The sequence below is a fragment of the Apodemus sylvaticus genome, chromosome 9 (assembly GCF_947179515.1).
Source record: "Apodemus sylvaticus chromosome 9, mApoSyl1.1, whole genome shotgun sequence".
Classification (NCBI taxonomy): domain Eukaryota; kingdom Metazoa; phylum Chordata; class Mammalia; order Rodentia; family Muridae; genus Apodemus; species Apodemus sylvaticus.
In genome coordinates, this window is record NC_067480.1 from 23,860,711 (window position 1) to 23,880,193 (window position 19,483).

The following is a 19,483-nucleotide window of genomic DNA, read 5'->3' on the forward strand; positions in this document are numbered from 1 at the left end:
TTAATATCCCTAATTTATTTTTAAATGAGTTGCTGTTTATGTGGCCAGTTAACAAATTTGAATTCATATGACCAGAGTCACTAAAGAAGAAAAGATGTTTGTGCCCAGAGGACAGGAGGCTCGTTAGCATAGGATGTAAATTTATTAGAACCTTCAAGTGCAAAAACAGCAAGAAGAGGGAGTTACAAATGACCCAGATGGATTCTTGCCAGAGAAAATCTATATGGAAAACCATGCATGACTGCTCCCATCTGAATAACGCAGCACAGAGCTACACAACACGGAGCAGAAGGGGCTTGGAGCTCGCGGCGGCCATCTTCACTGGCATGAGACCTCCGCTCTCAAATCTGTCCAGTGGCAGCTCCTCCTCACTCTCATTTCTACCTCCAAAGATGGATGTAAGCATCACTATGGAGACACAGTGATGTAAGCATCACTAAGGAGACAGTGATGTAAGCATCACTAAGGAGACACAGTGATGGAGACACAGTGGTGTAAGCATCACTAAGGAGACAGTGATGTAAGCATCACTAAGGAGACACAGTGATGTAAGCATCACTAAGGAGACGCAGTGATGTAAGCATCACTAAGGAGACACAGTGATGGAGACACAGTGGTGTAAGCATCACTAAGGAGACACAGTGATGGAGACACAGTGGTGTAAGCATCACTAAGGAGACACAGTGATGGAGACACAGTGATGTAAGCATCACTAAGGAGACACAGTACAAGGGCTCATGGGACTGAGTACGATCAACCCATAGGATGATTAGATCAGTCTGTAGAACAACTTTACAGGGGCCAGAGAGATAGCTTGGTGGGTCAAAACGTTGACTGAGCAAACTTGGGGGCTGGAACTCAGATCCCCAAGCCCCAGATAAATCCTGGGCAGACATGGCAGCCCGCTTACACTGCCAGCAATCAGGAGATCGAGCAGATCTCAGGAGTTCACTGCCTAGTTGGAAGGGCTAGGCAGATCTGTGAGCTCTGGGTTTAGATGAGAAACTCCATGAGATGAGAAGATATGCAATGTCAGTCTCTGCCATACACACACACACACACACACACACACACACACACACACACACCTGTATGTACATACACAAGCAAAAAAAAAATCGTAATTCTTACTCTGGATCCACTCTTCATGTATTTTAGGGCATTTTAAACTTTATTTAAGGTCAGGGATACTGATTCCCCCAGAATTTCTTTTGTTGCTGAGAATAGTTTTAGCTATCCTGGGCTTTTTGTTATTCCAGATGAATTTGTTAATTGCTTTTTCTAACTCTGTGAAGAATTGAGTTGGGATTTTGATGGGTATTGCATTGAATCTGTATATTGCTTTTGGCAAAATGGCCATTTTAACTATATTGATTCTGGAGATCCATGAGCATGGGAGGTTTTCCCATTTTTTGAGGTCTTCTTCCATTTCCTTCTTCAGAGTCTTGAAGTTCTTGTCGTAAAGATCTTTCACATGTTTGGTAAGAGTCACCCCAAGATACTTTATACTGTTTGTGGCTATTGTGAAGGGGGTCATTTCCCTAATTTCTTTCTCAGCCTGCTTATCCTTTGAGTATAGGAAGGCCACTGATTTGCTTGAGTTGATTTTATAACCTGCCACTTTGCTGAAGTTGTTTATCAGCTGTAGGAGTTCTCTAGTGGAGTTTATTGGGTCACTTAGGTAAACTATCATGACTTCAAGCAATACTACAGAGCAATAGTGTTAAAAACTGCATGGTATTGGTACAGTGACAGGCAGGCAGATCAATGGAACAGGATTGAAGATCCAGAAATGAACCCACACACCTATGGCCACTTGATCCTCAACAAAGAGGCTGAAAACATCCAATGGAAAAAAGATAGCCTTTTCAACAAATGGTGCTGGTTCAACTGGAGGTCAGCATGCAGAAGAATGCGAATTGATCCATCTTTATCGCCTTGTACTAAGCTCAAATCCAAATGGATCAAGGACCTCCACATAAAGCCAGACACTCTGAAGCTAATAGAAAAGAAACTGGGGAAGACCCTTGAGGACATTGGTACAGGGAGAAAATTTCTGAACAGAACACCAATAGCGTATGCTCTAAGATCAAGAATTGACAAATGGGACCTCATAAAATTACAAAGTTTCTGTACGGCAAAGGACACCATCAAAAGGACAAATCGGCAACCAACAAATTGGGAAAAGATCTTCACCAATCCTACATCAGATAGAAGGCTAATATCCAATATATATAAAGAACTTAAGAAGTTAGACTCCAGAAAACCAAACAACCCTATTAAAAAATGGGGTACAGAGTTAAACAGGGAATTCTCACCTGAAGAACTTCAGATGGCAGAGAAGCATCTTAAAAAATGTTCAACTTCATTAGTCATTAGGGAAATGCAAATCAAAACAACCCTGAGATTTCACCTTACACCAGTCAGAATGGCTAAGATTAAAAATTCAGGAGACAGCAGGTGTTGGAGAGGATGTGGAGAAAGAGGAACACTCCTCCACTGCTGGTGGGGTTGCAAATTGGTACAACCACTCTGGAAATCAGTCTGGCGGTTCCTCCGAAAACTGGGTACCTCACTTCCAGAAGATCCTGCTATACCACTCCTGGGCATATACCCAGAGGATTCCCCACCATGTAATAAGGATACATGCTCTACTATGTTCATAGCAGCTCTATTTATAATTGCCAGATGCTGGAAAGAACCCAGGTATCCCTCAACAGAAGAGTGGATGCAAAAAATGTGGTATATCTACACAATGGAGTACTATTCAGCCATTAGAAACAATGAATTCATGAAATTCTTAGGCAAATGGATGGAGCTAGAAAACATCATACTAAGTGAGGTAACCTAGACTCAAAAGGTGACTCATGGTATGCACTCACTAATAAGTGGATATTAACCTAGAAAACTGGAATACCCCAAACATAATCCATACATCAAATGAGGTACAAGAAGAAAGGAGGAGTGGCCCCTTGTTCTAGAAAGACTCAGTGAAGAAGTATAGGGCAAAACCAGAACGGAGAAGTGGGAAGGGGTGGGTGGGAGGACAGGGGGAGAAAGGGGGCTTATGGGACTTTCGGGGAGTGGGAGGCTAGAAAAGGGGAAATCATTTGAAATGTAAATAAAAAATATATCGAATAAAAAAAAGACAAAAAAAAACTTTATTTAATGTAGGAGTGCTCTACTGCATATACATCCTCCTGCCTGAAGAGGGCAGCATATTCCCCCTATAGATGGTTGTGAGCCACCATGTGGTTGCTGGGAATTGAACTGCTAACTTCTGGAAGAGCAGCCAGTGCTCTTAACCAACCTCTGAGCCATCTTACCACACCAGGGTATTCTCATCTTAATAAAAACTGAACTCTTTATCCTAAATTCTCATTTATAATAAATGAGAAAATTGGATCATGTTTTAAAGTTTCTAGTGGGTATGTTTATAAAGTTTTACACTTATAGCTTCCTCTTTTATTTCACTTGACTGTTTGGTTCTAAGTAGATTCTAAACTCTAACAAGAGGAAAGGCAAAGCAATCTCTACCACATGGAGGTACAGAAGTGTTCCTTAGAAGGTTTTGTGTGTGTGTGTGTGTGTGTGTGCACTCATGCATGTGTATATGCACATACAAGGGAGATTGTTTGACCCCCAGTGGTCATGATACAACTGAATCTGGCCTTTGATCTACCTGATTGTACTGTGACCTCAACACCAAACTCCTCAGCCCACTGGCTAACACAATGTCCCCTGGAACTGACCAGAGCTACTCCCCCAAGCAGTTAAGAAGTTACTCAAAGTATTGCAGCAGACACTGACAGAGAGACAACAGATATAAAGACCCACAAGAGCACATGTGGCAGGAAAGGAACTCAGAAGTTCTTTGTTCTGAGTTTTGAGTATCGCAAGCTTTGTTTACCAACATAATTGACTTAAATTATTTCTTATCATTTAAGATTTAAAGATACCCATGTTTAACACCAACATGCAAATCAGACTTTGAGTCTCAAAACCCATGAAAGGCTGCCTTTAGTACCAAGTCACCCTGATTTTGACTTGAGAGCCTTGGCTAAACCTCTCTGGATGTCCCTAGAGGGCAGTTCTTCCCTGTACAGGGGCCTGTTCTGCTCTTGTATTTATGACCCTGGGGGATGGTAAGCGCCAGGCTTGGATCCTTCGCATACCCCCTTTACTTCCCTCTATCCAAGTCTCCATCATGGCCCTCGGGTAGATGACTGCATAGAAGTACAGGCTCATCTCCCCTATTTGCTCTGTTGGGGCTTCAGATGAACTGAATTTTATCCTAGCACCATTTGAAGAATGTCTATCTACAACTTTGTACAGATGCTGGGTGTGGCTCGGGACAGGACTGGGGACCAGAAGATGCTCTGCACTGACTGCTTCAGATTTGCTGATAGGCAGATGTGGAAGGAGAACGTTCTATACGATAGATGCGTTGGGATGTATGTCTGAATTCAGCCGCACAAGAGTTGATTTTCAGCGTTGGCGTTGAGGCCATTCTGAATAATCAGAACACAACTGCTCTCAGCAGGCTTTGGGACAAACACTCCCTCCTCTACATTCTCCTTCTTCCCTCTGATCAAGAAGATCGGGGAGAGCTTTAGTTTCTGAAGTATGGGAGACATTTTTTAGGCTTACTGAACATACTGGTTTTTCTGTCATTATAACACAATATCTGAGATTATCAACTTAAAATATAAGAGTTCTTTTACCTAAGAGTTTTGGAATTGTTCATAATCAACGGATCCTTGCTGCCTTGGACCCACATCTGTGTGTGAGGTGGCGAGTGTCATACCCTCCCCCTTCCCCTCCCCCTTTTCCCCCTTCCCCTCCCCCTTCCCCCTTTCCCCTCCTCCTTCCCCCTCCCACAGTGAATGAGTTCTTCTGGTGCTCATGCTAGCTTTGATCTTGAACTCTAGATGTATTTTTTTTAAATGTGTCTGTGGTAAGACCCCCCCCTCCAAAAACAACACAATTGATTTGCTTCTAATGTTTTCTACAGTCCCTGTGACTTTTAGAATCTCAACTTTTGGTATGTGTGTGGGGGGGTTATTTTCAGAAACCACCCCCTCTCTTCAACGAAGTCAGCGATGCCATTGTCCAGTCCCAACAAGTGACGAATCTGCGGAACGAGGTGCAGCTAAAACATGAACAGAGCTACCAGGAAGCCTTAATAAATATCAAGGAGGACCTGCGGATGTTGGAAGGCCCAGACATCAAGGAGCACCTTCAGGACCAGATCCGGCAGTGGTTCATCGAATGCAGGTGACGGGTCTTGGGTGGCTCAGTTCATTGGGTGATTTTGTTTGTTTGCTTGCTTGCTTGCTTTATTTTGTCTTTGTGACAAGTTCTCATTGTTTAGTCCGAGTCAGGTTTGAGTTTAAAGGAAGCCTCTTGCTTCGGCTCTGGATCGTAAACACGAGCCACCAGCTGGGTTGTTGTATTCTTGGACACCAAGGCATCCAGTCTGGAGATGTGAGGTTTCTGGACTTCAAATACTATCACTAGGGATTCGGAAATGTTTTTTAATTAATTTGCTTTTCGCCTGTGTTTGCTTTTTTTTTTTAATATGGAAATATAGCCCATGCACTTACTCTGTGACCACATAAAATAGAATGTGATGGGCAGGGATCGGGACAGCCAGGTGTGTCTAAAGCCCAGAGAACTGGAACTAGCCAGGGCTGACTGCCTTTTCCTTGGGAACCAGAGGTTCATTGCTTTGTGCTCTCAGACCCTGGCCCTCCCTCAGGCTGGGAGCCAGCAGTGAATGCTGGGACCCAGGATTTCCTAAATGATTTGTCACTAGGAGTTTGGAGGCCAAGGTCCCACCCAGACCTGTTCTTACATTAGACTTTCTACTGCTTTTAAATGAAATGCTAAATGGTCTACAACTTGTTTCCTGGGACAGTTTTAAGTATGTTTTATCTCAAGGGAGAAGAGATAAGGGTTCTCTGTCACGATCAGGTGCTGAGGAAAGGGATGCAGACATCTCCTCCCATGTCAGGGTGTTGTATCACCCCGACATCAGGTCCTGAGACACTCAACATGACAACACTGGTCAACTCATTGGCATCAGAGAACTAAATTGTCAGGAATAGAAAAAAAATCAATTTATTTTTTTTTTAATAAAATCATACCAGGGAGAGAGAGGGGGTGATGAGGGGAGGCAGGCTGTGAGGAGACATCTGGGAATCCTCCTGGTTTGGATTTAGTAAGTCCCTTTACAGACAAAGAGCCCAGCAGTACTGATGGGAACTGACCTTCCTCTGGTTCAGCACCCACTTGCTTGTCATTGTTGAGGCCCAAGGGGCAAGGGACATGAGAGGCTCCCAGGAAACAACTGATGTAGGGTGGGTGCCGGAAGGAGGGAGGGGTGTTGCTCCAGCAGCTGGACAGCCAATCTCTGTCCACAACTGTTTTCCATCTCCCTATGTTGACTTCATGTGGAAATCAAATTCTCGTTCCCTGCATGATAGTCAAACCGTACCCCAAAGCTTCATGGTGGGTGTTAGGTGTCCGTAATAAACAGTCTGCACCTTATAAATGGTGTACCATTTGGAGTATCATGATAGAACACTGTGCTGAGCTATTCCACATATGTGCTGTACATTACTACTACTGCACACACACACACACACACACACACACACACGCACCACGCACGCACGCACACACACACACACACACACACACACACGCACATGCATGCACATGTCCAGAATAAACAGTACATGCCTTGTAAATGGTATACCGTTTGGAGTTCTGGTCTAAAATACTCTCCTCAGGTCAACTGCCTTTTATACAAAGATGGGTGATCAGTTCAGATAAGAATCTCGAGTGACTTGACTTCTTATGGAGCTTGCCTGTATACAGAGAGAGCCGGGCTTCACATGCCCAGAGCAGTGCCTGGCTAAGGAGTGAGCACACAGTTCACATGGACAGACACCCATTAAGTAGCGCCTTAATACTGGGTCATGTGATGGGGAATGCGGTGGTGGGCTGAGTGAGTTCACTGTTGTGTGTCCATCACAGGTGTGTACACACACACACATACACACACATGCACACAGCCCTAGATGTCCAAACCTCCCTCATGCATGACTGGATACCATGAAGTTTCTAGATTGTGTGTGTGTGTGTGTGTGTGTGTGTGTGTGTGTGTGAGCGCACGTGCGCGCACAGTAGTAGTAACAGTAGTAGTAGTAGTGTACAGACATATGTGGGATAGCATAGCACAGTGTTCTGTCACCCTATTCCAAATGGCACACCGTCTAAAAGGCACGAACTGTTTATCTTAAGAATCCTAGACGAAATGTTTTCAGATCACAGTTGACAGCGGGTCGCAGGCAAAACCACAGAGAGCAGATATGCAGATAAGGGGGCTGCCGTGCTCACAACACGCAGAGCACCCTACGCCTTTTCGTGCACACGCGTGGAAAGCAGAGAGTGAAGGCTGCCCCTGTTAGGCTCATGGGAGGGGGGTCACCGTAGAGTCTACCTTCTGTACAACCAGAACTCTTTTGTCTCTATGCAAAGTACTGTTTTTATGATTAAAAAAAAGTCAAAAATACATTCGGTGGGGAGGCAGTCTGCTTGCACTGATTTAAAACATTTAGGACACTGGGGTTTAGGAAAACAGTTTAATAGAATGTCGCCATCACAGGCTTGGCTGTCTTTCCTGATGCAGAAGTGGGTAGGATGGCATCGGGGGTGAAGTGTCTTCCCTACTTGAGTCCCCAGAGGCCCTGGCTGTCACTCTGGGAACACCCTGTTGTTTCAGCATTTATGCGATTCTTTGGAAATGCAGTTGGTGGGTCCTCTGAGGACACTTCCTCCTGGTGTCACTAACCCCACCGTCCAGGCCTGTCAGAGGCTCCCTCATGGGTACGCTGGGCAGACTTCACAAAGGCATAAAAATTCCTCTTTTTGAAGTAATGTAAGGTCGAGGGCAAATTTATTTTTATAATTGGATTAAAGTCATCTGATGGACTTTGATAACGAGTCTTCGCCTTGCTTATTTTGAATCAAAGGCAAATAAAAGCAAATATTGTCTTTTGAAGTACGAAACTTGGTCAGTTCTCAGAATAAACCCCAAAAAAGATGCACAGGGGCAGGTCAGGCGATCATGAGAAGCTATAAGGGACAAACACCCTCTCTCTGCACATCAGGTCAGTACACACAGGCTGGCCCTGGGCTCTAGCTAGACATGTTGCTGGAACTGTGCTGACCTCCCGGGGGCTGGGTCACAGGTGGGCCTTACCATGCCTTCTGATTGGTTTTTGTAAGCCAACTTTTAAACTATTCTAGATCATTTTTTAAATTACCCGACAGTTTCACACATGAATACAATGAGTGTTAGCTGTTCTCAGTCCTTGTGCTTGGCCTGTGCCCCTCCTCCTCCCCTCCCCCCTGAAAAGTTAAGCTTCAAACGTAACACCTATTCATCCAAGGTAGAGTTTGATAAGGAGACTCTAACCTATGTGTAGTTTCAGCAGACAGGGACAGCTCCTGTGAACATTTCTTGGTAACATTCCTTCCTGCCTCTCTCATCTCCGATATATATTTTACGTAGCTTTATGTATTCACATTTATTCTGCTAATGTTTAAAAACCTCCACACTGAACTTTCCCACGGCCTCGTAATGCTTTCCAAAATATTTTTTCAATGAATGCTTGGCATTGAGTTGCATGGGTGCTCTGGTTAATAAACTGATTGTAATCTTTTTAATATTTTGCAGAGCTGGTTAAAAAAGATTATCAAGTAATCTTGGAATTTGTGTTAATTTGATTATTTAGGGATTGGGGAATAATTTTCATTTTTGTGTTTTGTTTTGAGATAGAGTCTAGCTATGCAGCCTGGGATAACCTGGAATTCCAGATCCTCCCACCTTAGCCTCTCCAGGGCCAGGGTTACAAGTGTTCACCCCCAGCTTGTTTGAGGTGTTTGTTGTGCTTCGTCTCTGAGCTATTCTGAGCTGTTCTGACATTTATTTGCTTCTCTGTGTCTTGGTGTCAGGGTTTTCTTCTTTGAAGGAATTTCTGATTGATAGATATAGATATACAAATATGTAATGTGAACATATTTTATAGATATACATCTATATAATATATGTAATATATTCATATAAACATATTCATCTATATTGACCTATGTATTTATATAATTTACATAAATATATGTATGTGGTTTATATAAAATATATCATATATATCTATATAATGTATTTATATGTTATTTATACATATACTTTAATATTCATTTACACATATATAAATGTCAGAGATCCTTAAGCTTCAGGGTATTATTGGAATAATGACTGTCTGAGTTTTCATTTGTAATCACTATCTTTGGGTTCCCCCTTGCCGGAGACCTTCCACACCTCTCCTTTGGTGTGTCTTCTCTCCCTGTCTTTTACCCTGTGAGGCCCTTGGATCTTCTGCAGGGTGCAGCTGTGTGTGCATCATCCTTGGTGTATTTGTAGTGTGGGCCGTTTAAAGAGCTCAGTCTGGGAAACAAAACCAGTCAGAGGCTGCTTCAGTCGTTGGTCAAGGAAGAACCAGTTTCCTGGGCTTTGCCTTTATCCCTCCTCCTAACCCCAGGGACAGAACGCAGATATGGGGTTCCCCACCATCACTCCCAGGGTCTCACTTGTAATCATAGCCACTTTAGTGACCAGGTACATCAGGTAGGTGTGCTTTCAGGGAGGAGGGGGGACTATTACTGCCGGGATACTTATTCTACTTCCAGAATGCTTTACACGTGACCTCGTTTGGCCTCTGTGTTACTCTGCTAGTGTTGCCGGATTAAATCCGCCATCTTGGTGACTTAACTGGAAACTGGAGGTCTGAAGTGAAAAGACAGAGCTGTGTTCTCTAGACACTCCAAGGATAATCCAGTCATCCTCTCTTCCAGCTCCGCCCCCCAGTGGCGGCTGCCACTCCTTGGCTTATGCGTCTAGGTCACTCCATCCTCCATCAGTGGTTGCATCACCCTCTCCTCTGGTTGCCTCCGAATACTCTGCATGTGTTTTGCATGGTATTGAGGACAACATGGAAGGAATCTGATATATGACACAGATAACCCCTATCAGATGTTCAGTCGCATCTTCCAGAGCATGTGCGGTGCCACAGACTCCAGGACAAGGGTCTTTAGAGTTTGCTGTTCAACCCACCACACAATGACAGCCCTGTGAGATGGCACTGCAACCTCTCCACCCACAGGCGGCATAATGTGGACCAAATTACAGGACTTTGGCTTGTCTGCAAAGTTACCATCCAACAGGACTCTCTGCGGCACTGGGAATGCTCTAGGTTCTGATACCTGGCCCAGTAGTAGAAGTCGACTTAGTCTGGCTGTGTGAACTGGCTCCAACTTACAAAGGTTCAGCTTGGCTATGTGGAAAGCAGGTCACATCCAGCAGAAACCACTTTCCTAAACTGAATATGAACCTTGTCCTCGGCCAGAGCTATGTCCTCTGGTCCTTGGTGATGGGCAGCTATTTATTTCATTTTATTTAATTTGAACATAGGTTTAGGCAACCACATGTCCCTAGTGGTTCCCATGATGAAAAGCACAACTATGGGGATGTTTCCAGAAAGCACTTGCTGTACTTGGTGTGTGTCTTCACTTTGAGACCACCATCCACTGTGGTGAGCTTCCGGACTCAATTGTGAACTTCATCCCAAAGTCTCACGAAGGGGTCTTAGCCGTAGCTCCATCCAATGCACAACTGAAATTCAGATAGGCTACAATACCCAGAGTCAGTTTATGGGACTGGGGTTCTCATCCCTGAAGATGCAACAGTCTTCCCTCCTCCCAGTCACCTGCATCAGCACCATGTAAGTGGCCTTCATCACCGGAAAACCGGGACTAATTGTAGGTCTTAAGGCCTTTACCAATGAAGACCCCAAGATGGTTTAGACGTCTTATGGTGCCTCTGAGTTCATTGCAGAACGACTTGGTTTCATTTCTGTTGCTGTGAATGAGCACCCTGACATGTGCAGCATAGGACAGGACAAGTTTTATTTGTGTTGTAATCCCAGGTTACAGTCCATCATTGCAGAGAAATCATCCAGGCAGGAGGTTAAAGCAACTGATCACATCATGTCCACTCAAGAACAAAAATAATGCAGCTGGCATAGTGGCACACACCTTTAATCTTGTACAGGAGAGGCAGAGGCAGGCAGATCTCTGTGAGTTCAAGGCCAGCCTGGTCTATAGAATGAGTTCCAGGTCAGCCAGGGCTATGTACATAGAGAAATCCTACCTCAAAAAAAAAAAAAAAAAAAAAAAGCAAAAAAAACAAAAACAAACAAAAACAAACAAACAAACAAACAAAAAAACCCAAGAGGGGAGAGAATGGACCCAAGCTCCCTTCTCTGCTCTTTCTAAGCTTCCACTGCTTTCTCGTAACGTGTACAGTTCAGGGCTCAGCCTAAGGAATGGTGCCACCCATAGTGGGCTTGGGTTAGGTAGTAATTAAGACAGGTCCCCAGAGACAGGCCCACAAAACCTGATCTGGACAATTATACATTGAGGCTTTCTTCTCGAGTTATTCTAGGTTATGGTAGGTTGATAGTTAAAACTAACTGGCACCTTGTTTAAAAGCACTGACTTCCAGAGAGCCTTTCAAAGGAGGCTATAGTGTGGGAGTCGGACACGCCTGACGGCCTCTCCAGGCACACTCAGTAGACTCCCGTGTTACTGTTCTCATTGCTGTGATCAAGTGCCTCACAAAAAAGAATTTAAGAGAAGTACATTTTCCTGTGACTCACAGTTTAAGGGGACACATCTGTTGTGACAGGGGAGACACGGCAGTGGAACCTTGGATATGGCTGGACAAATTGTGTCTGTAGTTGGGGAGCAGGAAGTGAAAACAAAATGCAGCAGGACTTGGAACCCCTGGGCCCCACCCTGAGTGTTGCACTACTTCCACTGAAGCTCCGAGTCCTAAAGGTTCCACGATCTTTAGTGTCACCAGCTGGAGACCAAGTATTTAAACACATAGGTCTACAAGTGACATTTCACATTCAAACCCAAGAGTGCTGTGAGTTGTATATAGGCTTATGTTGTTTTTATCCAGCAGACACAATAGTCACTGTGAAGGTCAAATGAAATGACACTGGGGAGTAAGCTGACATCGGCAGTGTGGCCACGTGGGTGGAGACGTCGCCACCACCACTGCCCTTTAGTGTTATGATGCAGAGATGCATCCTGTATAGATGACAAGCCAATGTATTGGGAATGTTGCATTTACACACAAGCTTTCAAACTAACCTGGGAGTGGTGACCCTAGAGTAGAGGCTGCATAGGTTCAAATCTCCACACTACCACTTTAAATCAGTGAGACCTTGAGCCACACCCGCTCTCTCTGTGTTTGTTCCCTCCTCCAAATGTATGTCGGTGGTGGGGACAGTCTTAATGTCTACTTCAGGAACAGGATAGATCAATTGATAAATATGACACCATCTGAATAACGCGGACTTGTGGCACCCCCTCAGACATACAACTTATGGTTCAGAACATTTGTTGCACCCCTGGCACCCCATGTTTCATCCCTGGGTCTAGCACTCTGACCTCCATAGCCATAGGCACATTTTGTGGCCTCTTGGTCACAGCAGTGCCTACCAACCTACAAAGGATAGTCTGACAGAGAGGAGGGTCCGAGGGGAGGGGTGGATGTTGATGGGAGAGGGGCCATAACAGGGTCCGTGTCACAAAACAGCAAGTGTGGAATGTGCTCAGGCCTCAGGGCAGGAGAGCAGCCTGTCTGAGTAACCTGCAGATGTGCATTCTTTCTGGAGGGGGTTTCGGTCATTTGGTGGATTTCGTGTTTTAAAAATTATAGTTTAAATGGCATTAAGTCCGTTCCCCACACCCCATCTTAGGGCACAGTTCTGTGCACTAAGCTTTGGTATTTTTAAGTCAGGGAGTCCTTGGGGGCAGGGCCCTGTCTTCTCCCTCCCATCATGCATTGGGAACTCTGTCAATGCAGAGTCTCCCAGCCTGAGAGGGTCAAGCTGGGAACAGAAATTAGCTGGCTGGCAAGAAGCAATCTAAAGGGGGAAGGGCTTAATTTGACTTTCAACTTAAGGAGAAAGTCACTCACAGTAGAGAAGGCATGGGGACAGGAGAATAAGGAAGCTTGCAGACAGGACGTAGAGAACAGACAAAAAGTGGGGCCAGGCTGTCAAATCTCAGAGCCCACACTCCATGACGACTTCCTCCCATGATGCACCACTTTTTAAAGGTCCTAAAGCCTTCTGCAACAGCACCACATATGCTAACTGAGCGCTCAGACACATATGCCCATGGGAATATTTCATGTTCAAGCCACAACTGTGCCCACAGCCATGGGCTCATCAAGTATCCCCTGGGAGCCCAGGTCTTCCTCACTCCTAACTCCTCCTCTTCCCTCAGCAGCTCCATGTCTTCATACAGTGCACTTAAAAGGAAAAGAGTGAGCCACTGAGAGAGAAAGAGGGGAGTGAGAAGAGAAGAGGGAGGAGAATCCTGGGATTTGAGGAAGCCGGTTGTGGCTTGCCCTATGAGACACCGCGGGCTTGTGGACGTTAGGCAACTTGGCTAGAAGTCCACTTAGTGACTAGCAGATAAAGAAGCTTCTAGATGGAAAGGAGAAACCTCTAGAAATGTGGGCACTGTATAGCTCCAGGGTGGTCTCCAGGGAAAGGGCAGAGCTTCCTTCTGAGAACTTTCAGTGACATGAAAAGCAGCCACCAGCTTGCTCCTGTCAGATACCCTCTGGATGGCTGGGATCCCAGATATATTTAATTTTTTTTCTTCATGTTTTCTATATTTTCCACAGGGATCCTGAGGCACATTCAGAATGTAGCAGAACTCTGAGGAAAACAGGGATGTTCACACATGGAGAGATGACTCTAGGGCTCATTATTGTGGATTCTTTGTGTAATTTCATATTCAGAGAATTCTCAAAAGCAGCTGCATTCAGCAGAGGAGAGACAAACATATGTAGGTTATTGGAGTAAGAAGCCAAATTCTCTTTCTGCCGGCCATCATTTCCACGGAAAATATATGAGGTTTAACAGGGGACATGAGAAGGGCGGGTAGGAACTCAAGATTCAGGCCTCAGGGACAGGTACATTGCCCATGCGAAACCACACGTTTTGATGTGGCTTGTCACAGTAAATCAAATTAAGAGCACCCAGCAACTAAGGGCTCTTGTGGTCTTCAATCCAGGAACTGGGGCTCAATGAAAAATAGACACTCGGCTCTTCAGTAAATGCAGTATGCTCATTCCCTTTCCCATAAACATATCCAGACAAAAGCCATGAGCCTTTGTCATTCTCACTGTACCCCACAGACTGCAGGACATAGCACTCTTCCCCCGATAGTGGCTTCTCAGAAGCATGCTGGCCACCAGTCCTACTTACCACCGCCCTTAGGATATCTTCTATCGCCAGTGTGTGGCCAAGCACCATTAAAGAAATGAAGATGTGCCTTAGGCTTAGATATGGGAGAACTCACATCCGAGTATTTCTCCTGCAGTGTGTGTAACAGGAAGTGGGATGGCAGTGTGGCCACCTCCTTGAGGGGGACTGAGCACTGCGGGGACAGGAATACAGAATGGGTTTTCACACTCAGGGTCTTCCAGTTCGGAACAGACAGAAGCCCTTCATCCCTGCACTCCATGGCTTTGTGTAGACACTGCTTGGACAGAAGCAGCCACACAGCTTCATATTTTATAAATATAGTCACACTCACTTGCCACTTGATCAAACAAGCAGAGGAGGTTGGAAAAGGACAAGACAGACAGAGCTGCTTCTGATGAAGAAGGAACATGAGGGATGTTGGCTGGGCTTCAAGCTGTCATGTCTTGAAGGGAATGGGAGACCGTGAAGAAAGAAGACCTTTGCTTTCCTCCTGGAAGGGTCATTTCTGTCCTGAGTATTAATTCTCCTACATAAATGCCATTTGGGACAGGAGAACAGAAATAAGACCTGCTTGTCACTTTCTCAACCGAGGGGCAAACCAACATAGATTCTCAAGTCAACAGTAATGTATTGTTCCTTTTAATTTTTATGAAGGGAAGAGCAGGCTGGCTGTATGAGTTTTGGGGAGGCTTGTCACCTTCAAACAGGGGCAGAATTCAAGATGATATTCTTGGACCAAGAAGGAAGTCTTGATCTTGGCTGGTACCCTAAGAATATACACTAATAAACAAGGTGTCTGTGAATAGGTTGACTCTCCCATCCCGCACTCTGGGATTAAGAGGCTGGGTGCACAGGGCTCTCTTGGTCTCCTCTGAGCACAGGTCCACTTGGTGTCCCAAGGAGGCCACATAATCAAGTCCATGTGTAGTCCATTGCCTTTATTGAGTGCCTGTGAATTTATAGGCAGCAAGTGACACCTTTGGAGGCTTCTGTGCAGTGGCACAAGCTGCTTACTTTAGAACTCAGGAGAAATTTATGGGGCTGCTGACATTAATGGAGGTGACTGGATGACTGGGGGGGATCGGCCGGAAACCCCTCCATCCATATATTTTTCATACTTGATGAAACACAGATAAATCTCTGTCCTGCACGTCTGAGACGGTGAGACCCGTCGAAGCTTGGTGTCGGGCCTCAGGGGGAAATTTATCATTTGAGGAGTTCTGCTTTCTAAATCACTGTGAACTCCAGACTGGCCATTTGCACATTTGTATGAGAATTTTTGACAATATCCATAAATTTTTAATAGGCCCCAACTTTTACCAAGTACCCCACCTCCCATTTGTTAACTGAAAAATACGAGGCCGGAGCGTTTCCCTTCAGCTCTCTCAGATAAAAGAACAGGAAAACAGCACTCAGTGTCCATCATGGTTTTAGTGAGAAAGACAACATTAGCTGCTGAATAAATTTTATAAGAAGTTAACATCGGCCCCATCATTTGTCACATGTAAATTGTAGAGTTTCCAGAAGTCAAAGGAAATATAAAAATATCCCAGCGGGCACAAGGTTCTAGTTTAAAACAATGATCCTAAACTTTTGCAAAAATGGAAATGCCCCAGCCCCAGTGGAGATTTGTTTTGTTTTATACACACACACACACACACACACACACACACACACACGTATGTATGTATATAGTAGCTATCTTCAGACACACCAGAAGAGGGTATCAGATGGGTGTGAGCCACCATGTGGTTGCTGGGAATTGCAGTCAGTGCTCTTAACCGCTGAGCCATCTCTCCAACCCAATGGAGATTTTTTTTTTCCTGTAATGTCTATTACTGCTTGTGTGTGCACACACCACAGCATGTGGACAGAAGTCAGAGAAGAGCTTTGTGGAGTCAGTTCTCTCCCTCAACATTCCTGTGGGTTCCAAGGATTGAACTGCCAGGCTTGGCTGTGGGGCAGCCGTGGGAGGAGCTACCTGCTGAACCATGCCACAGGCCACTCCAAAGTGACTTCCTACTTTTCCCCCCATCACAGGAGTAGCCAGTGGCAGAGATCACACCATTTTTGTCATTTCCGGTCGAATCCTGTTTATCATACACCTAGTCTCCTAACTGCTCCTTGATCCACGTGAAGCTGTGTTAAACTCACTTTTTTGGCATCCACGTGAGCAGTGTGTTTGCCTGCCTCTGTTTCCACAGTGCTGTGTCGTAAGTGTGTCACCACACCTGGTACTATGTCTGTCCTTTAAAATCCACAGAGGGATCTGGTGGCCCAGACCTGTAATCCCAACTACTCCAGAGGCTGAAGCAGGATGACCTAAAATTCAAGACCTAGCTGGGCTACAGAGTGAGCTCAAGACCAGCCTGGGCTATTTAGCAAGACCCAGTCTCAAATTTTAAAACAAGAACAACAAAGAAAACATTAAGGTTGAAGATGTAATTCAGTCATAGAGATGCATATCCTAATATACACATGACAATCACCCTGGTTTCAGTCTCCAATACACACACACACACACACACACAAACCTATGCATAGATATGCTGACATACATGCAAACATACATATACACACGCATGCACGTGTGTGCACACATGCACTACACATAGACACGCACATCTTCACATGCACACACAAACATAGACACACACTCACACACACAGCCGGAACAGTCCTGTCAAAGGCCCTGGGGGCGAATGTGACATGCTGTGCTGTTGCTTGAATGCATCCTGGGGGCTCAGGCACCCCTTTGTCAAAGGCTACCTGGTTTCCCCTCCTTTGCAGGATCCTTAGCTCAGGAGAGCCTGCCCACCCTTTCTGCTCTCAGAATGTCGCTGATGTGTTGCTTTTCACTCTGCAGGCAAAGTGAAGTGGGCTGGGCTTGTGTGTTGGTTTCTTACCGTGCAGGATTGAATGGACTTCTGTGGTACTGTGCATCCTTGTTGTGTTTTGGTTGCTCACTTCCTACTCGTTGGTACATTCAGAATCTCTGCGAATCTGCGAATCACTTAGTTACTTCAAAAGGACTTCAGCCTTTCCCCGAGATGTGCAATTCAAATGTTAGTACTTGTCCTTACAGATGCATGGTAGGGAAATTGAACATTAATTATTTTATAACATTGTTATTATATAACATTGTAACATTATCTTCATCTGTGAAGCCATGTGATTATTTCTGCTTATGCAGAGAAAGCTTTTGATCATGTTACATGTATTGTTCTTCCCTGAAAATCTGAAACACAGGAGAAAGGACACAAACCGTAATGACATTTAGCGAGGTATGACAAGATGTAAGCCATGTAGAGAGACTATCATATCTCCTACTTGCTGGCTTTTCTCAGGGCCACAGGCACTGTCTAGTGCACCACACATACTCAATGACCATACTGTTAATGAACAGATGCAGGGTGGATGAATGAATCATAAATGCTCAGTCCTCAATGGAGACACACTTCACAGGCAACAGGCACAACCTTTGTCCCTACCTACTCACAACTGGTGCCACGCCATGCGTGAGTATTGATAACCAGGCTCATACAAAGGGGAAATAAGAATAAATGTCCAACAGAAAGTGGGAAGCCATACTGTTAACTATTGTTGGGCAGAGCTGTGTAAAATGAGAGACACCCACAATGGTCAGAAGCAAAAGAGTCATGGGGGTAAATGGAGAGACAGGCTCTGCTCCTGGGTTGATGGAAAGATGGTGAATTGTCCCCCTGGAGATTTATAGGGACAACACAATTTCAATTAAAAATCCCAACAGGATTATTTGTTACACGTGAAATATAATTATTAAAGTCATTAGGATTAAAATACGAAACTAAGAGCAACAAGGAAGAACAAATGGCCACATTCTCTAAAGCGCATTATAAAGAAAAATAAGATAACCGCTGGGTGCTAATAAGAGAGCCTCTGTGTAGATCAATGGACTAAGAGGGCGGCCCCGGAGCTGACAGACATAGATGGAACAAGTAATTCCTGATAAATGCATTTTTAAAAGGGAGCCAGCACAGATGAATACAGTTACAGTCACTACATTGTTAGAGCTGACTTGTCACAGTGAATTTAATGTCCTAGAAGAGACGCCACAAAAGCGTAAATATTTGAAAATAAAACTGGAAAACCCCACTGCAAAAATTATGAGGTCTTCTCAGCAATACAACTCTAAGAGCAGAGAGAAACCAGCCAAGTTACTTTGGTTACTTTGATTATAAACTGTTTTGCCCTGCAGTTTATTTCGTTTAACACATCATCTGTACTTGCTGGGCTGAGGTGGATACTGAAGTGGACCAGAGCTCACTGGCCTTGCTCCAGCCCACCCTCAGGTCATCACCTGAAGATGTTGGCACAAGGGAAGCAAAAGCAAGTCCATGGTGACAGCCCCCAAGGCCAGGCCATTCCCACCGAGAGCTCTATGGTCATTTCAGAAACTGATGAGTTCTGGGTGCACTTCCGGCATCCTGGAAACACCCACTGGGAGGAAGAATGTGGTGACTGTTCACACAGCTCTGCTCTCTCCACTTAAAACTATGAGAACTTAACTTCTGGAAAACATTTCTTGCATAAAGCATCTGAGGTTGCAGAACAGGCTGTTGTGGTTAGCAGAGATGCCCATGGGCTTCCATCTGAAGTGCCTGAGGAGGGCTGAGTGGGTCTGAGTGGGAAGGACAGGAGTTCAGAGTCCCCAGGGGAGCCTCTGCCTTGGAGCTGAGAGGCACAGGGCTGTGGTCTTTAATGCACAGAAGGACAGGGCAAAAGCATTTACTATCTGACTCTCCCAGAAGCCAGATAAATGCTACACAAATATACATATGTGGTATAAAATCCCCAGTGGGAAGAGAGACACGCACAGGTCTGCTGGCCCTAGCTAGAGTGGGTCACAGAAATGGGCTCCATGGTATCTGGCCAGGGTCTCTTGTATGAGACAGAGGCAGGCTCAGGGCACTACCACATCTGTGAGAGCCAAGACAAGAGGGTGAAAGTGGGGTCCCGAGGCCACTGTCACAGTGGAGGAGGAGTCAGTCTGCTTGGAGAATTTGGGGTGGGTTCATCGA

The 19,483-nt window shown here is 45.0% G+C and overlaps 1 protein-coding gene across 1 annotated transcript in view; it reads left to right on the forward strand.

Annotated features, from left to right (window-relative positions):
- Positions 1 to 19,483, forward strand: part of Iqca1 (IQ motif containing with AAA domain 1) — a 124,394-nt gene that overhangs the window by 31,668 nt on the left and 73,243 nt on the right. Inside the window, exon 7 of the mRNA XM_052193405.1 lies at positions 5,072 to 5,277. Within this exon, the coding sequence (XP_052049365.1) occupies positions 5,072 to 5,277 (206 nt within the window). The remainder of the gene's footprint in view (positions 1 to 5,071; positions 5,278 to 19,483) is intronic.